At 37.7% G+C, this 25,425-nt stretch overlaps 1 protein-coding gene across 1 annotated transcript; it reads right to left on the reverse strand.

The window, feature by feature from the left end:
• Window positions 1-192: 192 nt before the first annotated feature.
• Window positions 193-24,237, reverse strand: dnajb14 (DnaJ heat shock protein family (Hsp40) member B14). The gene is made up of 8 exons (XM_051705056.1): window positions 24,064-24,237; window positions 18,318-18,498; window positions 8,735-8,880; window positions 8,427-8,615; window positions 5,302-5,390; window positions 5,011-5,120; window positions 3,783-3,955; window positions 193-3,586 (listed from the first exon to the last, which is right to left on the reverse strand). The coding sequence occupies exons 1-8, from the start codon at window positions 24,197-24,199 to the stop codon at window positions 3,462-3,464; spliced, it is 1,149 nt and encodes a 382-aa protein (XP_051561016.1). The 5' UTR covers window positions 24,200-24,237; the 3' UTR covers window positions 193-3,461.
• Window positions 24,238-25,425: the final 1,188 nt, after the last annotated feature.

Below are 25,425 nucleotides of genomic sequence, written 5' to 3' on the forward strand. Positions count from 1 at the left end.
TCTTTATGACTTTAATAAATTCTGACATCTGGGCAACAAACTTACAAGTGTCTTCTGTCAAAACAGACCACCATTATGTCTGTTATGCAAAGAGGTGATGAAATACAGCCATTAATATTCATGATGTCCAATTCTGTCGGGCAGTGGGAACAAGTTAAGTTTAAGTACTTAAAATATTAAAGTAACAAACAGATTTATTTGTTGAAATGTTTTTTATTTATTTTTGGTTAAAATTACACCCCCATTGATTTTTTGTTTCCCCAGTTCAGGTTTATTAAATGTGAATGAATTAATTTATATATATATATTATTGTGTAATATGTTATATTCTCCTGGCAATAAAAACTAAAAAAGTTAACAGAATAATTATCAATTGAAATATTGTAAAATATTTTAATAACAACTGCAATTTTTCATTACATGAATAAGGTTGGGAGTCAGTATTGTGACCACATTATTTGTAAAATATTTGTCTCAATACATGTTTTGGAGTTTTGGGCTACATGTAATAACCAGAAACGCTATACAGTTCAAAACTGTAGGTTATGTGCTTTGTTATTCGTAATCTGTTGTGGTATATTATTAGAGGTTCAAGCAGGAAGTGCTGAAACACTGTTGTTCTTGTTAGGATTATTATTATTAAAGGAATAGTTCACGCAAAAATGTAAATTCTCTCATTATTTACTCACCCTCATGCCATCCCAGATGTGTTTGACTTTCTTTCTTCTGCAGAACACAAATGAAGATTTAGAGCTCCATACAATGCAAGTGAATGGTGACCAGAACCTTGAAGCTCAAAAAGCACATAAATGCAGCATAAAAGTAATCCATAAGACTCCAGTGGTTTAATGTATGTCTTCTAAAGCAATACGCTCGCTTTGGTTGAGAAACCAATCAATATTTATGTCCTTTCCACTATAATAATTTCCGGTTGCTCTCCAATACGCCATGAGGGGAATCAGTTCACGCTGCCTCTCGCGTGACATAAGCGTGCTGCATGTTCAAATTAAAGCAAAAGCAATGAGGCTTGTGGCCGTCGTTCACAAGCATCATGTCGAATCAATTTGCGCAATTTTGGATTGTTTTCAAAATAAAATTTTTGCACTAGTCCTAGGCGGTTCACCCGATTGAAACCAAACCAGTTCTGAAAGATTCTCTGGAGTCCCAGTAGCAATAATTATCAAAAAAGTTGTAACTTTGATTAATCGTCGCAAAGATACGACAAAACATACTTAGAGGGCATGGCAAATTATACTAAAAGGTTTAGAACTCTTGAATGGAATGACATATTATCACCAAAATTGAGGCAATTATGTAGGAGGTCAATCTGAGGACACATAAAAACACTGCGCACCTCGGCCACTTGGTGGCGCTAAACCAAAGACAAATATAAAAATGGCTCTAACTATGCAACCGTTGGTCCTATCGACTGTAAATTTTGCATGTAGTGTCTTTGTTCAATGTGCCATGATCTATTAGGACAGTCGCATATCTTGAAAAACATGGCCGCCATCGACCAATCAAATTTTAGCAGCTGTTTGACAACAATGTTCGTTATTTCAGGTCCAGCAGTACAACATCTATTCACGTAGCTGTGCTCATCTCACTCTGCTTCTATAGTTGTGCAGCTCACACTAGCTCAAGATCAGAATCTATTGGCTCAACTATATTGTAACAGTTATAATGGCGGTGGTGTGTGATGACACTGTAGCAGTTCACGACCGCAGAGTGTAGTAAACTGTAAAACTATATGCATTCTGAACCAATGGGTTCATGCCGATAATAATGAATTCTAGTTATACGATGACATATATTGCCAGGCTGCGATACAAAGCTGCATCATTTAGTCTTTATACTGCTAAAAGAACTGGAAGTGGTTTATACCGGAAGCAGTGCACACTCAAGTTTGAACATGCCCGCAATATGTAAAATATACATTCAACACATAACCAGCATAAAAACTTCAGTTTCAAGATGTGTGAGGTTTGTGGCTTAATTTTTGTTTTGTTTTTGTTTTTGGTGTTGTGCACCAGATGGCCACCGTATTAGGTCTCTCACTCACTGAATCGGTCAGAGCAGTTCGAGTTAACTGTTTTAAACACTAACATAGACTCCAGTACCGCGCCGCCACTCAGCCGGGTCGCCATGGGTATAATCAGCTGTGCCATTTTTTATGCCTCTTACTTGTAATTTTGATAAAGCAATAGTTCGCCCCAAAATGAAAATTCTCTCATCATTTACTCACCCTCATGCCATCCCAGATGTGTGTGACTTTCTTTCTTCTGCAGAACACAAATGAAGATTTTTAGAAGATCAATATAATGCAAGTAAACAGGTGCCAGCACTTTGACGGTCCAAAAGTCATACACATCTGGGATGGCATGAGGGTGAGTAAATGATGACAGAATTTTCATTTTTGGGTGAACTATCCCTTTAAGTTTCTCTTGCCAATAAACTTTGATATGAATTGAATCTGCCCATTTGATCCTATTATTAAAATAAGACCACTGGAAACAGCAGAAGATTTCGCCCAAATTATAATTACAGCATGTCCACTGATTTTATAGCATGTATCCCTATACATGTATCAAAGATTAATACCTATACAAATGTGTCAAATTAACCTGAACATTTTAACATGTTCATATTTAAATAATTTAAATAAATGTGACTATACTTTGCTGCAAGAAATTGGTTAAAGTAAATATATTTATGGTGAATGTTTATTGAAATGTATCACATACCATCATTTAATCCCAATTAATCACAGAAAACTTATTAACTAGTTAAAATGTTTTAATCAATTCACAGCCCTATTTTTAACATGTTAGCATTTCAGCAAAAAAAAAAACAAACAAAAAAAAAGGTGTCATAACATTTGGTGTCGAGACACAATGAGAACCAGTGAGGTTTGATCTTATTGACATTGCTGCCATGTTTGATTTGGGCGATTAATTAATGATTTCATTGGAGAGTGAATGACGACTTCAGTTTTATCCTGTTCATCACACGGAGTGATCGTATGGTTTCAGAAGACTTGGGACATGATTCGATTGTCCATTACATTTACTGTGGGTTTATGCTGTTTTAAGCTTGAGTCACTATTTACATTCATTATATGGCAAATAAACCCTGTAAAGACGTCTCACCTTTTGTGCTCCATGGAAGAAAGTCATATGGGTTTGAAGCAACATTACGTTGAGTAAATAATGACAGAATTTTCATTTTCAGGTTAACTTTTCCTTTAACAGAATTGATGGTGTTGATGTAAGTAAATGAGATATTGTAAGTTGATTTACAGAGCTATGCAGAAAATAATATTCAAGGAAGGGTAGAGATTGTTAAAGAAATCTAACTTTAGTTTACATATATTGTTCATCTATCATCATGTAGAAACAAACACAAAACATTTACATAAATATCTATGGTGTCTCTTAATTAAGTGTTCATTAGTTTCAGGTTCATCCTCCACGGTACAGGTTGTTTAATCTGTCCAGCTCTTTACAGTTGTCCATGGTCATGAGCTCGGCTCTCTGCCGTAGTCTCTCATCTCTGTAGACTTTAGCAGCATACAGCAGGTCTGTTTCTGTGCACAGGATAATACAGCAGCTTTTTTAACTTACATTCAGATTTTCTTTAAAACGATGGTTTCTCATATCTTTGACAAACACATTTTTATTCAGACCTTGAAGCATATTCAATGTATAATTGGCTGATATGTGTAAATAAAATCCTATGAAACAATCAGCTGGCAATGATGAAGATGATCTAATGGCACATACTTGTCTGTCTTTCCTTCCAGCAGTTGTTGCGCACATTAGAGACATAATCTTCCTCCACACTCTTCTCGATCTTTTGCAAAGCTGAGCCTTTGTATTCTGATTTAAAATCTCTTGTGACAAAATAGTCAACATGCAAGTTCTCCGTTTGTCTCTTAACAGTCTGTCCTGTGGACCTGGATGTGAATGAGCAGAGATTACATCCATTAAACAGTCGAAAAAGCGTAACATTTGTGATAAATAACAATCTGATAATTTGTGCTAGTTGTGTTTTTTAGAATACTGTTAGACTCCAACTTTAGTGTTTATGAAGTATAACCCCTTTTCTTGACAAATATATTGTACAGTCCCTGAAGGCTGCAAAATCGAGTCAAATCATTATCATTGAGATGAGCTTTCACAATGGGGACAACACAGTCCAATCAATTTCTTACATATGTTTCGCCCCTCCAATCAGATTCATACTTCCTCTACTGAATCAGACAATTACATCAGACCGATGTTGTAACATCTTCTATAAGGGGATAAAAACTTTCATCATTACCGCTGGTCCATGACAACCACAACAATAAAAATGAAAACATTTCAAATAAACTGAAAGGTCAAATGAGGTTATACGATCGGACAACTAAAGCCGTTCACACTAGAAAGGAAGCAAGAAGCGCACACACAGAGAGCTGGCATAAATTAATTTACACAATTGTGGGAGGATATTAACGGAGGATTCTTGTGCACAGCCAGCAGAATATAAGACGCTTGTTCAAAGTTTGCTTTATTTTCACATTCACGTAATTCCAAATAAAAAGTTAATTTAATACGCAACAGCAACAGTCTTCCTTTAGTCAAATGAAATGAAGGCTCAAGGGTTTAAGGACACAGTACATATATTAATATTTACCAATAATATAGGATATATTATTAAGTAATATTACATACGGTCTGCTGTACAGGTGATGTGAGGAATGTGTTATCAGGACTTTTTACATGCTGATAACCACGGGTGGGGGACCAATGGGGATTGGGAGTGCTAGGGGGTGGGGGTGTATGGGGAGTAGAGTTTTTTGGAAATCATTCTGTCTACATTCAAGTAAAATTAAATAAAAAATGATCATAAAGGAGTCATTATATACAATTTGAAGTATAGCTTGTATGATGGTTTGAGGCATGTATAATCAGGTATTATTACATATGGTATGAAGTATAAGGTGCATTATGATGTATTATGACATACGGTCTGGAGTATAGGCTATAGGGTGCTGTGGACACCAGCAGCTGGCTGAGAATTGACACCAGGACTAGCACAACGATCGGCATCAGCTGAATAAACATGGAGAATCCACCCTGAAGAAGACACACCAACATCACTCATGATCTGTGTGTTACTTCACAACGTTAAATGACAGAATGAACATTAATCAAGAAAACGTCCTGACACACTCTCTAAGAAAATAGACATTTCTGCAGCAGCACAATCAAAATGACATTTACATTTATATTGTTTTAATATATATTATGTACATACATCTCCCCTCTCCTCCACTCTGTCTCCTCTGGTTTGGTCCGTCTGATGACTGTATTGTGTTCTTCCATTAGTGAACGTGTTGTTGCTCGCTGCAGAAACACAACATCACATATTCACTTCCCATTCAATTCTCTTTCACAAATGCATAAAGACCTTTCCCCTTTACAACAGGTGTTTATATCTATTATATTGTAAACAGTGTTTTATAATAACACATTTATCAGCACACAGTGTCTGACCATGTGCAAACTGGTACCAAGATTCAGCTCCAGGAAATGAACAAGACCAGTGACATTCTTTGGCTCCACATATGAAGGACCTTTCTAAATGGCTTTTACTGACTCCTGCACTCTTTAATGAACACCACATTTAAGGACTTTTTCAAGCACCTTTCAAAATCTTGTTCCAGCATACATGGTATCATGAAGGCCTCTTACATAATATATCAAAGAAAATATTTGTCAAGATTTTCAGGTCAACAATATTTTGTATATGACCTTTAAAATTAGGGCTGCACCATTGACTGTATCGCTGATCATGATTTCTGCCTCTCACGGTTAATTACATAATTGTCCGTGGATGATAAGCTCTTTAGAAGTCCATTTTTGCCTCAGCTGATCTATCACGCTCTCTTCAGAAGTTTACACACATCATATAGTTCGTTTGTGCCCCACTCTGTTCTGTCTTGGAACATGCATGAACCTTTTTAAATGGTGTGCGGTTCGCTAACGTGCGCTGAATGCGTTACAGTTAAAGTGCTCCAGATTTACTTTAATTGCTCATTTGTGTAATTCCAAATATGTCTGGCCACAGCAAATTACAAAACAAACCTAAAGTAACCCTGGACACTGGATATTAGTGGACATATGAGGAGATGAGGGCATTTCACCATTGGAATGAGGAGCATTAAAAAGCTGTTATTATTATTATTATTATTATTGTTGCTATTATTATTAAGCATTATATTACAATAATAAAATAATCAAATTGACTGCATTCCAAAAAAATAATGAAAAGTGTGCTGAGATCCTATAAGAATGCTCTTCTTTGTTTTACTTTATTTATTTTCTGCCTTGTTTAAACTTTCGTCTGACACTGCAGCACGTCCTGCGTGCGCAGCTCTCGACAGACCGAAGCACTCATGATGTCAGGTGCGCTCGCAGCGATTATGTGAACAAGCCGCTTCATTAACACTTAATGTCGGCCTGTTCCTCTCACAATATCATATGGCTTCAGAAGAATTGAAATCTAAGGCACGAGTGTTATGGATGACTTTAAGGGTTTTTTGGAGCTTTGACAGTCACAAACATGATCCTCTCCTCCCTCAATCTTGTGTTTAATGGATGAAAAAAAGTCATACTGCTTTTGAGAGTGCGTAAATGATGGCAGAACGGACAGTTTTTTATTTCCATGGTAAAGTTCATCAGTATCATTAATCATGTGTAAATTATTGTCCAGAGGTCCTGACCGCTACCGAAACAGTGCGATGCGAGGGTGGCACGGTCACGTGATACTTGTTACTTGTGCTGGCCAGGATGGGCCAATCACAGTCGTTTAATATTACTGGATGAGGATTTTAAAAATACTTTTATAACGACTGCTGAGGCTTATTTCAGTTCACAGGTTTGAATTCGTGCAATTATCAATTTTTATTAAAAATAATTAACTATCTAATGTACAAATGTCTCCAATGTGATATTAAACGTTCTGATAGTAAAATGTGGATGAATGGAGGATTCGGTTTTCTTAGTGGCCAAGCACCCGCTTGTTGCTATAAAGGGGGCAGAATCCCAAAAAAACTGCAATAGGTGATGGCTGTACCTCCATGGGCTGTCCTGTTAACCGCTTGTGTGTTGTTTCTGTTCACTGCCAAACCGTTCAAACCGACCAGTTGACGGAGGCTTCTGATGGGTCTTAAAGGTGTCATGTAGGCGTCCGCCTAATATTTCCTTCTACAGCTAATGAAACTTAAAATGTTGGTGGTGCTTCTGGACAGTGTTGATGTACGGCTTCTGCTTTGCATAGTAAAGTCTTAACTTGCATCTGTGGATGCAGCGGCGAATGGTGATGACTGATAAAGGTTTACCGAAGTATTCCCGAGCCCATGTTCATGATTACAGTCGCATGATGGTTTAAGACAGTGACATCTGAGGGATTGGAGATCAACTTCTCAGATTAATCCTAATTTTCTCCTGTTCAACTTTTTGGAATGTGTTGCAGGAATCAATTTCAGAAAAAAAAAGAAAAAAAAAATTATATATATATAATTTTTTTTATTTTTATAAATATATATATATATATATATAGTCTTTATACTATTATTGTTTGAATACAAGTCAAAGTAGATTGACAGCTCACATCTTTTTGTTTTTATTTGCATTTTGCATACTGTCCCAACTTTTTTGGAATTGGGGTTGTATTTTATAAAGAAATAAAACATTTTATGGAGAAATAAAAGTCATTTTATTTCAATAATTATGTTAGTTATATTTAAATAATACTACTTTCACAGACTTTCCTGCCCGAGGAGCCTGGAAACCCTGCAAACCAATCCATCACACAGTTTAACCATTGTGGATCCTGTGCTCAGCTGGTTCAAAGAGGAAAGTTGTGGTCTCTTTTATATTTCTAAATTTACATGTCCAATTCTCAATCTTCAAGGTTAAGGAAGTTTATGAATTTTTCTCCTGTTTCAATTACGTTTTCTCATTTGTCTAGAGAAAATAACAAAATGACAACTTAATACATTTACTAGACAATGACATTAAAAATAAAGTATACTGATCATACGTAATACGGACAATATGTATCCGTGTTCTGCATCTGCTGATTTTCTGTGACATTGGAATTGTCTGCATTTATTATTTATTGTTTGTATTCAGTATGCATACTGCTGTTTGTATTTATTGTCTGTATTTATCATGCACAGTGTTGTTTCTTATTCACTGTTGTATTCAGTGTTGCACTAATTCATGTGTCTACCTGTGATAGTCTTATAAGACATGTTATATGTTAAATGTTATGCACTGTGGTTTCAGGAGACACTTTGTTTCGTTTCTTCCCCTGTACGCAGGAGGGAAATTACAATAAAACCACATAAACTTGATGTATACATAAGGACTTACATGAAGGAAAGCTGCCTCCAAAGAACATGTTAAAGAGATCTTCAGGTGTAATATCAGCCTCAAAGCCTCTGTGGAAGTCAAATCCTCCATGAGCGTTATGACTTGGGCTACCGGACTCTTCTCCTTTACTCATGTCATACTGCTTTCTCTTGTCTGGGTTACTAAGCACTGTGTAAGCGTTTCCAATCTCTGGAGAACAAGTACAGATTCATTTTTTTTTTTTTATTGTTCTGCATTTTATCCATATAATCTTAAAAAATGTATTGGAACAAAACTGGATCGATATGGTGTTTCAGAAATGGCATTACTTTTAAAGGCTTCAGTTGCTCCTGGCGCATGGTTTTTGTCAGGATGGAATTGAAGAGCAAGTTTTCTGTAGGACTTTTTCAGTTCTTCATCATTGGCATCTTTACTGATACCCAGTACCTCATAGTAATCCTTACACTTCTTTATCCTATAGACATAATCAAGAAAGAAAGAAACAGCTTTAGTTTAACAGTCAAATATGGAGAGAATTTCATAAATGCTTGTGTTATTCAGGTATTCAGTATATCACAAATGTCACAAATAAAAGACTTTGAACTGCTGTAGAATGCATAGATAGTGAACAGTCTTTCCCCCATCAGCTTCCTCCCACTCCTACAATATTTTCTCTTTCTTTCCGTCACCGTCATGTTTACAGATCATGATCTGAATGTGCAACAAAGGAAGACGTATCCTGCACTTTCATGCGGTATCATTAGGCAGTGCAGAAGACACTTGATCAGTAGGGAGAAGCGTTTCATTCTTTGAACAAACACAGATCGCTCATTGGTTTAGTGAGTTCATTTCTCAAGAAGGTCCATCTAACAGCCAGGTTGTCAGTGGAAAACTGATGTGAGAAAAGAAATCTCACCAAAAGCCATCGCAAGTGATATTGAGCCAAATCAGCAATGACAAACTATAAAACTGTTGATAACTTCTGGTGTAAAAAATTAAAAAGCCTTTATTTGATTTGACTCATTACATTGACTAAAAGTTAAAAATCTGTAGTTTTGTGAAATATTGTTGCACTTGATATTTACAAGGAATTTCATCTCAAGTGTTGGGTGGGGTCTGCTTCACTGCGAGTTCGGGACATTTTATTATGGAGCGAGCGAATGTTAGATAAAGTTATAGATGGACTTCTGAATTCCACTTCTAGAACCTCTCCTTTCCTTTTTCTTCCTTCTGTATGTTGTAGAATGAGATGAACAGATGATTTTGGGAGGGCCGAAAATACATTTCTTGAGTCATGTTTTTGTTTCAGAGTTTCAGTGGGCTCTACGGTGTCGGCTTCAGTGATCTTTGTTCCGCTGGTTTTGTGATTCTACTCCCAGCGCACAAGCAAAGTCAGCTGCGCATTTTAAAATCCAAATCACAATTATAAGCTTAATACAAACAACTTAAACACACACTGAACACGCCAGCGTCTAGGGTCAGGACTCGCACATACAGTGCAACATTGTACATACATCATATTTAGATATAAGATACGGCCACTGTATTATGAAGAGCGGCTGAAGACAGCATACTGCAGCATACATTTTTATTCTAACAACTGTTTATCATCATAAAAAGGGGCCACAGACATTACGTGTGTATTTATAAATGTATTAATATCAGTAAGGAAATCTGTTTGCTGCTCCGGGATAACACTGTTTGTAAATGTTGACCTAGGATCAGTTTCCTCACACCAAATCCAAACTTTAAATATGGCCACAAGCAGTGATTATCAAGGTCCAAGCACATATGGAGAGAAGATGACCAAAATAATCATATTTTACATTTGATCCTGTGCATGCAGTGGACACAGCAGTTTTGGTGTCAAATTTCAAACGTTGGTGTCAACAGAAATCCACATGACCATATGATTTGAGGGCACTGAAGGATTTATAGAGCTACAAAATTTGATTCTAGCCCATATGGTTCTGGGGTTTTTAGCAATAAAGTGAAACTGCTTATTATAGCACCACCTTGTGGCCGATTCTCAAAAAAATACATTGTTATACAGCCTAATTTTGGCAACCTATAAGTGGATGCCAAATGTCATAATGATTGGCCGTACACAATGCAAGTTGTTATCTGCTGATAATTGCTTGGCAACTAGCGGATATTTTTGATGATTTGTCGAATCGATATTTATGGGATATGTTAGAACTTGAACCAAAGAAGATGTATATTTAAATTGAACTTTGACAATCAAATGGTTGCAGATTTATGAGCGTTTATTTATTTATTTTAATAGTTGAAGCGCCCCCTAATTTCATAAAATCTTGCATGTCTCCTCAACATGTCCTGTTGTCTATGTATGCCAGGTTTCGTTACATTTGGACTTTGGTCAATCATTAAAATTGTGCACCACCGAAACAATTGATTTGCTTATATTTTTTAAACGATTTGAAATATCAAAATTCTTTTGAAAACATTTAGTCAGGAGCAATGTTCCCTCTAACTTTTGTTCTTGCTGAGCAAATCCTATTTCTATTGGGCAGATCCTTCAGCCACCAGGGCAGAATATATATCTACACACACACATCGATCAGCCAACTGCCTAATATTGTGTAGGTCCCCCTCGTGCCGCCAAAACAAGAATAGCATTCAGAGATTATATTCTTCTCACCACAATTGTACAGAGCGGCTGTCAGTTCGAACCAGTCTGGCCATTCTCCTTGACCTCTCTCATCAACAAGGTGTTTCCGTCCACAGAACTGCCGCTCACTGGATGTTTTTGGCATCATTCGGAGTAAATTCTAGAGACTGTTGTGTGTGAAAATCCCAGAAATACTCAAACCAGCCCATCTGACGCCAACAATCATGCCACGCTCCAAATCACTGAGATCATATTTCTTCCCCATTCTGATGGTTGATGTGAACATGAACTGAAGCTCCTGACCCGTATCTGCATGATTTATAGTTCCTATAATCCTTCAGTGCCCTGCATGATATATATATATAAGCATATATCAGCAGTCAGTGGCAGTTTCTTTACTCCATATCATCTAATTGTCAAATTTTCAAAACTGAAAATGAAGGGCTGTCACCTCGAATAAAATGCCTTCAATGACTCTGTTAATGTGATTTAGATTTGTTCTAATTTGAGAAAAAGCACAACATCTTCAGGTCAAGGGGTTACAGATGGTGGTGCAGTAGACTTCCACCCTAATCAAATTCTACATCGGGCTAGAAGTGAGGTAAACGGCATGACATCAGACTGACATGTGGTTAAAGTTTCTGCTTGAATACCAAAAATTCCAATTAAAGGAGTCGGCTCAATCGTGATTCCGAGAACCTCAGAAAGAATTTTGAACACTCCCGTCTAACATGTTTCAGGGGCAGGACCAAAAGGTGTGTGTAAGATCAGCGGGGGAGTAAGCACACCTTATCACAACTTGCATCAGTCCCTGGGTATATCTCAGTCAGCTTTGCTTTACTGAAATGCATTCTGTGTAATACTTCAAACTGAATGAGTCCTAAGCGTGCACAGGATGATGATGAATTTACCTTTTCTAGTGCATGCCCCCAATGATCTCCTACATCCATTCCTAACTCCTCCTCCCATCTTGACTGAATTCTAGCTAGGCCATGACTTTCCAGAGACAATATTAGATCAAAAAACAATGAGATTACGCTTTTTTTTTTTTTTTTTTTTTTTTTAAGTGATTTTCTCCCAAGCTGCTACAGTTGCATGGGCAGGGAAGGACAGAAAGTGAGTTTTAAGAAATTGCCATATCTGCAGATATTGAAAAAAACTTTTATTAGAAAGGTTGTACTTTCTTTGCAGGTTTTGTTTTTCAAAACTATCATCTATGTATCTTAAGTATAAAAGTCCTGAAAACAGGCAAGATCTCTCTCACTCCATCTCAGGAAGGCCAAGTCGATAGTAGAAGGGCAAAAAATGTGATTTCTGTGAATGGGGCCAAAGAGAGAGGCGGACACAAACTTATAGTGGGAACGGAATTGGTTCCAGATTTTAAGGGCAGAAAGAACAATGGGGTTGGAAGAAAAACGAGAAGGCTAAAAGGTATATTAAATAATAATATATTGTATTATATTAATAATTTGAGTACATTATATAATATATATAAGTATATTAAAGCCTGAAGGCTGGAGTGTAGGCATGACTGTTCTTCAAGGGTACATCAACTTATCTGAGGGTAGTGGAGCCAGAACAGAATCTTTTGAATTTTAGCAGCCCAATAATAGTGTTTAAAGCTTCGCAGAGCAAGTCAGCACAATTTGCGTTGCCTTTGCAGCAGGTTTTTGTTAACTCTGGGCATTTTATTGCCCATTATACAGGAGGTCACATCCTGATTAATAAAATGAAAAAACTAGTTGTGTAAAAAGAAAGGCAAGCACTGAAATAAATACAAAAAAGGTGCAAGACTTCAACAGCACTCAGGGAACAGACATGAGAGCAGACTTTTACACTAAACACCGTGGTGATTAGGGGTGTAACGGTTCTCGGTAAAAAACTGAGCCCTCCTCGAGCGTGCACAGTGGAAGGGAGCCGTTAACCGTGATGCAGTCAACAGAATGAGCCCCCCGACCCATGACTCTGACTGAAAGCACATGGCCGCCATTTGCTTCCCTCTCCACCGGTGCTTGTGGTATGGAGCCGCTGGAAAAAGACGCCGGATCTCAAGGATGTAGTGGCCGTCGGATCCTAAACCTTCCTGAAGCAAATGCTTCTCTGTGCTGCCTGACCTTCCCTCAGCCGCTCCTATAAAGCGGGGACACACCATCCACTTTCAGTTATATCACATTCCTTTTAAGACATTTTGTGTCCACCTTTTAAATATGGTAATTTTGATTAAAATATTATCAGGAAAAGGCGGACAGAAGGCAAGCGAGCACACTTTTTGGTGAACTACTGTTATGCTTTACTTGTTGACAAGCATTTAAAATGGTTTCTTAAGAATGATAACTTCATTATAACAAATATAATGTATTTTTCACATCAACCTGCTTTCTATATGAATGTTTATAATGTTGCAAATAAAGTCTGCTTCTTAATTGTGTTGTGCACATCATGTTTATGGACTAACAGTAGCTATACGCACATTAAACACACACAGTGCATTGGCATTAAAGTGCTTTATGAATTATTGCTACTTTTATCACATACAGTGTCTATAATAAGTATTCATGAAAGTTTTTATGTTTTATTGTTTTACAACACTGAATTGCAGTGAACATATTCAGTTTTTTTTAGATATTGATTAATAGAAAGAGACTCTTTCATGCTAAAGAGAAAACTCATTTTAACAAATAAATTCATTACAATTATTAAACACAAAATACTTGGTTGCATAAGAATTCACCCCCTTTAAGTCAGTATTTAGTAGACGCACCTTTGGCAGCAATTACAGCCTTGGACACTGCAATTTCCCCCCATTCTTATTTGTCAAACTGCTAAAGCTCTTTAAGGTTGCGTGGGGATCGTGAGTGCACAGCCTTTTTAAAGTCCATCCACAGATTCTCAGTTGGGTTGAGGTCTGGACTCTGACTCGGCCACTCCAGAACATTAACATTGTTGTTTTGAAACCATTATTGTGTAGCTTTGGCTGTATGCTTGGGATCGTTGTCTTGCTGGAAAACAAATATTCTCCCAAGTCTCAGTCCTCTTGTAGACTGCATCAGGTTTTCCTCCAGGATTTCCCTGTATTTTACAGCATTCACTTTACCCTCTACCTTTACAAGCCTCCCAGGACCTGATGCAGAGGAGCATCCCCACAGCATGATGCTACCATCACCATGCTTCACGGTGGGGATGGTGTAGTTTTGATTATGTGCTGTGTTTGGTTCACGCCATAGCGTCTGGTTTGATGGACAAAGAGCTCCATTTTGGTCTCATCAGACCATAGAATCTTCTTCCAGCTGACTTCAGAGTCTCCACATGCCTTCTGGGAAACTCTAGCCGAGATTTCAGATGTGTGTTTTTTCTTCAATAATGGCTTTCTCTTTGCCACTCTCCCGTAAAGCTGTGACTGATGAAGAACCCAGGTAAAAGTTGTTGTATGCATGGTCTCTCCATTCTTAATGAATTTTACTGTGTACAGTTTAATTGTATCAGACTCGATTATTTTTACATTTAATTGACAAAGATAATGGCATTACATGTCATAGATGTTTGAGGTAAAATGTCAAAGCTTTATGCCTTTACTGCTTGAATTGTGTGAATTGTGAGCTCGTTCTGTTGACTGCATCACGGTTAATGGTTCCCTTCCACTGTGCACGCTCGAGGAGGGCTGTGCCTGGCATTTAACAGCAGCGGTGACAAGTGACCATTAACTTCTGATACGCTTTGCGTGCATTTAAAAATAATGTTTTTTTTGTGATTAACATTTTTTATTTATTCATATATTACACAAAGAACAGCAAAACATATACAAACAGAATCAATACATAACCCAAAAATAAATTATTAATGTGGTATTTTATTGTTACATTTAATTACATTTTAAACACAAAATAAATACATTATTTATTATTGCACAATTCAATTGTTAAATACAATTTTATTTTAAATGTGTAAATTTATTTGTCCTTTTATACAGTAAATTGGTTTATTTATTCACATTTTTATTTTCAAATTAATAGATTTATCATTTATTTCTTCATTCTTTTTTAATTGGCACTCCATGGCCTCCATATTGAGGATGTCAGAGAGTTATGTGGAAAATATGAGCTTTTCTGGAGGTCAAGTTTGTATCCAGAAAAAGTTCAGAACTCATTTAAGATAGAGACAAAAACTGCCGCGTTTGGGGCTGGATCACTAACATAAAGAGGTCATCCATGTATAAGGATACCCGGTGTTCAATTCCCCCTCTCTTAACACCTTGAAATGCTGTTAGAAATTATATCTATTATAAAGGAGCTTAATCCAGTGTCATGCATCACAAAGACAGCTGAACAAATTCAAGATTCCAGAATTTGTAAATCCAATCAGGGTTTATTAGGGTAAAGTGTATCAAGACACTCGTTATAAACATTCTATATCAAGTCAGAGTTTGATCCTGAGTTTAAGAATAGTCCATGAGCGTGTTCACATGAAGCGAACAGCCAATCGTGTGCAACATGGAGCTAGAGAGCACGAGTCACTTCTCGTGAGAGAATCAGTGTGATTTACTTCGCTGAAGATCTCAATGAAAATGATGAAGAATTTAAAGACATTTACACAGCAAGAAGAAACATCGCTGCTACAGCTAGAGCACAAGAGGACTGCTGAAAAACTTTATTTCACATGATTTACATGAAAATAACTTTATATAGGTCCACAACAAGAACATTCAGGCCTAATACTTCTAAAAGTTGAATATACTGATTAACCTCAAGTTACTAGTTGTTCACCACATGATTAATAAAATAACGTTTGTAGGAAATACAGCAGGTGTAAAACACGGTGGCTCAAATGTTGGCTGTTCTGTTCTGTCGGACTCGCAATAAAAGATGCACTTCATAACTGGTTTACTGTGTTGCTCTGCTCAACATCACAATCAACAACGTTACACATTCTCCATATCTGTATTGCACATACACATAGCATTGTATCATCTCTGATAATGTTCAAAACATTACATATGCTACTCTGAGTAACCTGCAATATGCTGTATGCACAGGTGTTACGTATATACTAGTGTTATGCTTAATTTTAAGGGGGGGGGGGTCTGCCAGCAGCTACAGGTAGTCAAAGCTAAGCTAAATATGATCAAATACTTATGTTAGCTTTTAGCTACCTTACACCATGACATATCAATATTTCTCTAAATGTGCAACGCTACTGAACTCAAAGCCCAAATAAACTACGTCGATTACTGAAGCTCTGACTGTCATGACAAATAAACGGCAGCTTGATTGAACAGGAAATGTGCTCATTCCTTTCTAAAGATGTCAATAACTCTCATTTTGATTTATCATGTTTGATGTGCACTCCTGACACACATAACTAAATTACTGTCACTTTTACATTTCTAACTTCAAACTGGTCAAATATTGAAGCTGGAGTCTTACACCTTTTCATGATAATTAGTCAAGATTAAATAATGTTATAATGTTATAACTTTCATGTTACAGCTAATTTATTGCATTGTTTGATCTTCATTGTCAAATCAAAATGTCACTATTCTAGCCTATTTGAATGGTCTCATTTTTAATGATTTAATTCCACTAGATGGCAGCAAGTACTAGAAAAAAAGATTTTTTCATTTACCACCTTCCATTACAGATCTGAAATGTAGGTGCCACTCTAAAGTACTCAAACCATTCGGTCTATTTTGATCACATGCAAAATCGCCTGTTTAATTGAATATCTTAACCTCTGAGTGGACCAGTGGATCTCAGCTTTGCGATGATATAAAAAAAAATGTTTTTGCTTGTGCATGACATGATTTCTTTCTCATGTTTATTCTACTAGACTGTAAATTTTGTTTTGGGCATCTGATATATAAAACTGGATTATTTAACAAAGCAAGCTCACAGACAAGGAAACAGCTCGTGGTGACAGCTAAAGGTAAGTGCTGATGTGGAGTTTGTGGCTACTTGGGGCTTGCAGAAACAATGATTAGAGCAAACATGAGATGTTTATCTTTGTTGTCTTACAGAGATCATTTTTCACTTCATGATTCTTTTGATAATCATTCAAACTGTGGTAATAAGGACAATAAAATAAACTACAGTCACACTGAACAAGAGCTTTCACTTGATATATGACTTGTCTATTTAAGTGCTATGTGAAAAACATTTATATATTTACATCAACATCAAAGATCAGATTCTAAGCTTACAAATCGTACCACATATGAGTCACTTATGTAGCCGGGGAATTTTACAATTAAAACGTTAACTTATCAACGGGGGTCTGGGTAGCTCAGTGGTAAAGACGCTGGCTATCACCCCTGGAGTTCGAATCCCAGGGTGTGCTGAGTGACTCCAGTCAGGTCTCCAAAGCAACCAAATTGGCCCGGTTGCTAGGGAGGGTAGAGTCACATGGGGTAACCTCCTTGTGGTCACTATAATGTGGTTCTCGCCCTCAGTGGGGCGTGTGGAGAGTTGAGCGCGGATGCCGCGGAGAATAGCGTGAAGCCTCCACATGCGCTATGTCTCCGTGGCAACGCGCTCAACAAGCCACGTGATAAGATGTGTGGGTTGACGGTCTCAGACGCGGAGGCAACTGAGATTCGTCCTCCGCCACCCAGACGGAGGCGAAACACTACACCACCACGAGGACTTAGAGCGCACTGGGAATTGGGCATTCCAAATTGTGAGAAAAAGGGAAAAAATCCACAAAAAAAAAAAAAAAACGTAAACTTATCACACACATCTGGCCCCGCCCAATGGACCCGCAGAGTTTAAGAAATGTGCTAAAAAAACTTGCCCCTTTGTGCTTCCTGCCAGCGATTTTGCAAACAAGTTTCACATGTGACTTGTGAATTTTGTTATCCTTACCGCAGCAGCAAGACTCATTTTGGTTGACTGCCTAGTATGGGTTGCACGACTACTGATTTTTAGTAGACAACTAGTCGAGGCCAGTAGTCGAGTTGAATTCGACTAGTCGTGATGTCATTCCACAAATGGTTTACTGTAACAGTGGCACGTGTTAAAAGAATGCCAAATTATTATTTAATAAGGTTTAGAATATTTTGCCTAGATTCTAATAAAAATCTTTGCTTCCTTTGTAATGATAATGCTAAATGAGATTTTTATTTCAGGTTTAAAAAGTCTACAGCCACTTTGCCATTATCTGAGACCAACATAATATCTAACGGTGAATGACACAACGCTTTGAGAGGGGAGTGCTATGACGTGATAAAAAAGGTGACAGGAATTTAACAGTGTAATGAGAATGAAAAATAAAGACCAAGAGAAACTTGCCTTTGTACACCTTCAGCTTGCTCCTTGGTAAATCCTTTAGTTGAATCTGCAGATGCTGAGTCCGGATTTTTTGTTTTTTTACAGGTTTGGGTTCCGTTCTCCATTCCATTTGCGGGCTTCCGGCAATATGCACTGCTATTCCCTGCCGAAGAACCATTCCTCAGCAATGCTTCCAACAATACTGCCAACAGAGTACAATTATGAGCTGAGGTCAATGGAAAACACTGTAACACCACTGATGAATAAACAAAACAGTTATTTAAAAAAAAAAAAATCTCCTGAGCCAAAGGAGGAGCTTTCCAACAATTATTTTTTCTGATGTACAAATAAATCTAAGGCCTTTGAATCTATAACATTAGTCTTAGCATTGTTATCAACTGAACTGCACAGGAAAGAGAGCCCTCCAGTTACATTTGATGACAACCTCTTATACACAGCCTAGAGTCACCTACAGTGCCCTTAAACAACAGCACAGACAGGAAAAAATATTGAAATAAATATTTTTACTTGAGATGAACTATCCACAATGCCACACACAATTATATAAGGATTCAGCAGCATTACAGGATACGACACATTTTGAGACAACTGCACTTTTACATTAAGTGTCAAGCAAGACAGCAAAATAAAGAGCATTCTATGAAGCAAATCAGGGCTCAACATTAAGGATGGCCTTCTGGTCCGGGGCAAGTGTGAGAGTTTCAGGCCAGTTGATGAAACTGTCACTATCGGGTCAGTGCTGTGTTCTCTCTAAATGTTACATTCGTTAATCCTGTAAATGTGTTTTATGCCTTGCAAAGTTAACCATTTGTATTTATGTGATGTACTGAACACTGCTGTTGTGAATTCTGTTGATTTAATGTTACTGTGGTGATAAGTTTATCTAGCTGGCTAACATAGATGAGGTTTTGTCAAAATTGTAAGGATGATCTGTAATGATCTTGCAGGCATCAGCAAGAATGGGTTGAAAACTAAAAAGTAATCCACTTTTTTATATACACCTCTCTAATACTGGGTAGGAGCCCCTTTGCTCCCAGCACAGCCTGAATTATTTGTGGCACGGATTTAACAAGGTGCTGAAAACATTCCTGAGAGATGCTGTTCCACGCACACGTGACGGCATCACGCAGTTTGTGCAGATTTGTCGTCTGCACATTCATGCTGCGAATGTCCCGTTACACCACATAGCAAAGGTGCTCTATTGGATTGAGATCTGGGTGACTGTGGAGGCCACTGGAGCACACTGAACTCATTTTCATTTTCCTGGAACCTATTTGAGATGACGTGTACTTTGTGATAAGGCACATTATCCTGTTGGAAGTAGCCATCAGAAGATGGGTAGACCGTGGTCATAAAGGGATGCATAATAGCAACAATACTCAGGTAGGCTGTGGCATTTAAACGATGCTCAGATAGTATTAAGGTGCCTAATGTGTGCCAAGAAAACATTCCCCACACCATTAAACCACCACATCCAGCCTGAACCGTTGACACAAGGCAGGATGCATCTACGGATTCATGTTGTTTAAGCCTAACTCTGACCCTACCATCTGCACGTCGCAGCAGAAATCAAGATTTGTCAGACCAGGCGACGTTTTCAATTTTTAACTGTCCAGTTTTGGTGAGCCTGCGCCCACTGCAGCATCAGTTTCCTGTTCTCAGCTGACAGAAGTGGATCCCAACGTGGTCTTCTGCTGTTGTAGCCCATCCACCTCAAGGTTTGACGTGTTGTGCATTCAGAGATGTTATTCATCTCACTACAGTTGTACAGAGCTGTTATCTGAGTTATCGTAGACTTTCTATCAGCTTAAACCAGTCTGGCCATTCTCCTTGACCTCTCTCATCAACAAGGTGTTTCTGTCCACAGAACTGCCGCTCACTGGATGTTTTTTTTTGTTTTTGGCACCATTCTGAGTAAATTCTAGAGACTGTTGTGTGTGAAAATCCCAGAAATACTCAAACCAGCCCATCTGACACCAACAATCATGCCACGCTCCAATCACTGAGATCACATTTCTTCCCCATTCTGATGGTTGATGTGAACATGAACTGAAGCTCCTGACCCGTATCTGCATGATTTTATGCACTGCTGCCACACGATTGGCTGATTAGATAAACTGCATGAATGAGTAGGTGAACAGGTGTACCTAATAAAGTGGTCTGTGAGTATGTGTGTGTATATATATATTTATTTATTTATATACATACACACAGTACCTCTTATTTTGTTGTTGTGCATTTATCAGTTTTCCAATTGTATGGCTGCACTTAGCGACCCTATATCCCTGATTTTTTTCAGACGCTAATCTAACCGTCAAAAACTCACATCATGGCATCCCAATACACAGGTGCGACTTGCCTTTTTTTTTCTTTTTTTTCAAAGAACACAATTTTAAACAAGTACGACTTACATTTGGTTGCGACTTTATTTCCGGAAAATATAGTATGATAGATTTGGAGGAACATGTATTTTATGTTTTGTTTTTTTATCAATCATTGTACCACAACACTGAAAACTGAACCTTGATTTATATTTCCTAAAACACTGTGCCTCAGCACTAAACATTAAGTGAGGAATAATTGATGATGGACCATTGAATAATTGAAAAAGAATGCACAATTTAAGAAAGTAATGCGGCCACGACACGCAGCAGAGCATTATTTTTCTTTATAATCTACTTTACCAAACTCGGTGCACTAGTCACGAAATGAGGGCGCATCAGTTGACTTCCATCCCCTGAGGATTATCTGTCTGCCAGTCATCACGCTGGTTAGGACCCAGCTTTTTATATATTTATCTCCTATATTCAGAGCCACCCCATCAACTAAAATACACGATTTTTATGAAAATTGAGTGTCCACTCAACCAAAATTCTTGGATCTTAACACATCCCCAAAAAACATGGGTTGTGTCTCCATCTTCTGATTGGCATCGCCAGCAGGTGGGTGTGTCTTTAAGACCAAGCCTATACAATCTAGAGGGGGTCCAATAGAATCGATGTAAAATCTTAAATTGCATCAGATGCACCCTTGCATCTCTAGATGTAGACTTGACGTTTGACTAGATATTTTTTTAGAATCCTATCCCACACTCCCTCCTCCAATACCAAGTTTAAATCTTTTTCCCATAATCTCTTGAGAGAAGTTAAAGCTCCGTCCCCCAGACTCTGAATTAACAGGGAGTAATACACTGATGCCTCATGACCTTTTCCAAAACCAGTAATCACCACTCCCAGAGTATCTGCCGCTTTAGGGGGGGGTGTATGCTACTCCCAAAAATAGTACAGAGCAGGTGATACAGCTGTAAATATCTAAAAAACTGAGATCTGGGAATCCCAAAATGTTGAACCAAATTTTCAAAGGATCTCAGCACTCCACTCTCATATAGGTCTCCGAGTGTATTAACCCCCCTCACAATCCACTCTGTCCAGAAGAAAGGGGACTTATTAATACAGAATTTGTGGTTCAGCCATATGCTCGAGGCAACATTTAAATAATTGTCCAAATTAAACACTCTGGACACTTTTTTCCATACCGAGTGTAAATGCGAGATAACGGGGTGTAATTTAACTTCTCCGGTTAGTTTGATAGAAAGGCTTTGCAATGACGAAATAGGAGCAAGAACTTCCTGTTCAACACAAAACCAGGGAGGAGCTCTCTCAGGTGGAAGCGAACAATGAGCCAAATGTCTGAGACCGAATGCATAATAATAAAACAAAATCTTGGGTAGGCCTAGCCCACATTTGTCAATTGGCCTATGTAATTTATTGAAGTGTAATCTGGAACGTTTACCATTCCAAATGAAGGACTTCGCTATGCTATCAAATTGCTTGAAATAAGAGAGGAGGACATCTACAGGGAGAGATTGTAGCAGGTAGTTGAATTTTGGAATACAATTCATTTTAATAACATTAACCTTCCCAATCATCGATAAATGTAATGAAGCCCACCTGCCCACATCGCTCAAACCTTTTTATTAAAGGGTCAAAATTAACTAATTAAATCACACAAATTTGCTGGGAATAAAATATCCAAATACTTAATGCCCTGCTTTGGGCCACTGGAAGGCGCCCGGATGTAAAGCTGTTACTGGACAGTACGCTGTCAGAGCCAAAGCTTCAGATTTAGACCAAATCACTCTGTATCTTGAGAACTTAGAAAAGGAATTAATAATTCTGTGGAGGCAAGGCATAGATCTAGTAGAGTCAGAGACAAATAATAAAATGTAATCTGCGTAAAGCAAAAGCTTATGCGCCACACCTCCCGCCACCACCCCTGGAAAATCATCTTTCTTTCTTATCGCGGCGGCTGATGGCAGCCATGCTTAGCATCTATTCTCAATTTGGCCGGGAACATCAGTGCAGAAGCGACCTTGCATCTCAGTGAATTTTGTCTCCATGGCAGTGATCGATCGACATATTACAGCAAGATCCTCCAAGTTAGCCGACATGTTCAACAGTTGACGCTGAATCTCTTTCACCGCATTGTCCAAACTGAGTCCCGGGCTTGCGGCCTGCTGTTCAGGGGCTTCAGCTTGAGCACATAAGTGTCTTTTAATGTCTCCAGAGCCAGAGGATTTTGAATTCTTTGACATATAGTCTTCCTAGAACAGTTAAGAATCAGAGTGTATTGAATCTCACCGGTTTATGACATAAAAAGTAATAAAACTAGCAGAGCTCGCCATTTACACGTCCGACCCTCGCATGGCGCCACACGACTCTGAGCATTATTTTTCAATAATTCAATTATTCCACTTTATACCACACCTTAAGACATCAGTCAGGGTTTTATCTCAAGACCTTTTTTTTGTTTGTTTTCGTCCCTACAATGCTCTTCTGAGTGGAAATTCTTCCTTTGGATTTCTACGGTCTTGATTTGATACAGCACAAGCCTCCATTGCTAGTTCAAAAACGTCACTTTAGAAATAGTAACGGAGGCTTTTGCTGCTTTCCAGCATTTACTGAAGCAACATGTTAGCGTGTGTGTGTGTGTGTGTGTGTATGTGTTAAGAGTGAGAGAGAGAAAGAGAAAGGATGAGATTACCTGTTTGCTGCAGCTCTCATCAGCAGTAACATTGCTTCAAAGATGTTATATTAAATATACTTCTCAGCAGCATGGAAATGTTGTCATTCTTGTATATAGCTATATATATTGTATATTGTACACACAGACAGACACACACACACACACTCACTCACTCACTCACACACACACACACACACACTCACTCACTCACTCACTCACACACACACACACACACACACACACACACTCACACACTCACTACACACACACACACACACACACACACTCACTCACTCACTCACTCACTCACTCACTCACTCACACACACACACACACACACACACACACACACACACACACACACACACACACTCACTCACTCACTCACTCACTCACACACACACACACACACACACATTTATTGGCTATCATGATTGTTCTGGAAACATCAGTTGTCTATTATAGGTGTTGTTTACCTTTTACTGTAGAATGCCACTTTGACAAAATGTGTTTTTGATCAGACACTCAGCTGTGTTGCTGTGTGTGTGTGTGTGTGTGTGTGTGTGTGTGTGTGTGTGTGTGTGTGTGTATTAGCTGTCTGCATTACTCGTTTAAAGTTTTTTTCCCCCTGATATTTGAAAATACCACTTAAAACAGATGAAACCTATCTTAAGCTGGCATCGCTATGTGCCGTTTGTAAAATTAGACATTTATCATTTACCTTTTGCTTTCTCGGTAGGATATAGTTGTTCTGCTTTGTTGAGGAATTTCAGAGCCTTCTCTATATTGCCATGTTCAAGTGCTTTAGTGGCGATGATTAAACATTTTTCTGCTTCATCCCTGTTTCCTTCCATCATGCATCAGCTGACACACAGCAGCGTGCTGATTCAACGCAGCACTTTCGCAGATCAACAAACACGAAAATAAAGCGCTGTCAGCGATCTCTTTTCATTTGGCTTATATTCTGTTTATATCTACTAATACCGCAATCAGTTCACATATATAAAGATATGGAGAGTGTTACTCAATAAGTTTAATTTGTGTCGAAACTAAAGAAACTGTTCAAAGACTTCCTGATTAACGTGTTATTTTGTTGTCATATTATTAACCCTTTAAAAGCAGGGCCAAACAGAGGAACCGATTAATTAATTGTATACAATCAATATAATTATTTAATACATTTAATGTGTTGTGACATGAATGCATTTAATAATGGCCATAAAATAAAATAGAATAACAGAAAATAAGATCGGTAAAGATCAGATGCTCTTACAAACCTTTTTATTTATGTGTTTATTGTTTCCTACACTTCACACTTTTCTGTTCTGCTGCTCCCTGAGGACCTTATTCTTATTACAAACTCTCATTTTGTTTCGTTTAGTGCTTGTCACATAATATTTTGTTTGGATAGTTTAAACATTTACATTTTATAACAAACTACCATCAAATTAAATTGTGTAATGTTTAGCAATAAAAACTACATATTTTATTGTTATAATTATTTTATCTCAATCTTTTATTTTGTTAAAGATTACTTGAAATGAAATGCATAAATCTTCCGATAATGTTTTATTTTAATTTTTTTCAGGGCTTGTTTCTCCCTCACATGGCCTGTGTTTTATTTATTTGATTTTGTTCATTGTATTTTCTGTCTTTTTTCCATTGACATGCAAGTGCCAGCTATACAGGTCACATACAGAGGTTGCAATACAAATATTTGACAGATTGAGTTGTCAAATTTCAATGGTCTATTTTCATCTGTATATTAGTTTACCTTTCCCATATACAGTAGCCTATATTTTATGTTGTCTCACCAGTAGTGATTTCTCTGAGCGCGCAGTGCCTCCTTAAAAATTCTGGTGAGAAAAATAAAGGCCTCTACGTAAATAAAACATATAAAATATTATTAAATGTGAGCTCAAACAATGGGTCTCATTCATGAAAATGTAGTAAATATATGAAAAAATTGGGAGTAATTTATGTCTAAAATGGAGCTTCCCGAAAACTTTCTGCCGGATTCATGGACGCTTCGTATTTCCCAGATTTGTTAGTAAAACGTGTGTATAAGTGAAGTCCAAATGTT

Source organism: Myxocyprinus asiaticus, chromosome 8 (assembly GCF_019703515.2).
Source record: "Myxocyprinus asiaticus isolate MX2 ecotype Aquarium Trade chromosome 8, UBuf_Myxa_2, whole genome shotgun sequence".
NCBI lineage: Eukaryota > Metazoa > Chordata > Actinopteri > Cypriniformes > Catostomidae > Myxocyprinus > Myxocyprinus asiaticus.

Bases quoted from the DNA above. Each gene is read 5' to 3' on its own strand.
- dnajb14 (XM_051705056.1), bottom strand. From the start codon at position 24,199: ATGATGGAAGGAAACAGGGATGAAGCAGAAAAATGTTTAATCATCGCC. The intron at 18,499-24,063 runs GTAAATGATAAA...CTCTGTTGGCAG, and splicing joins TCCTACCGAGAAAGCAAAAG to TATTGTTGGAAGCATTGCTG. The intron at 8,881-18,317 runs GCAAGTTTCTCT...TTATGTCTATAG, and splicing joins CAAGCTGAAGGTGTACAAAG to GATAAAGAAGTGTAAGGATT.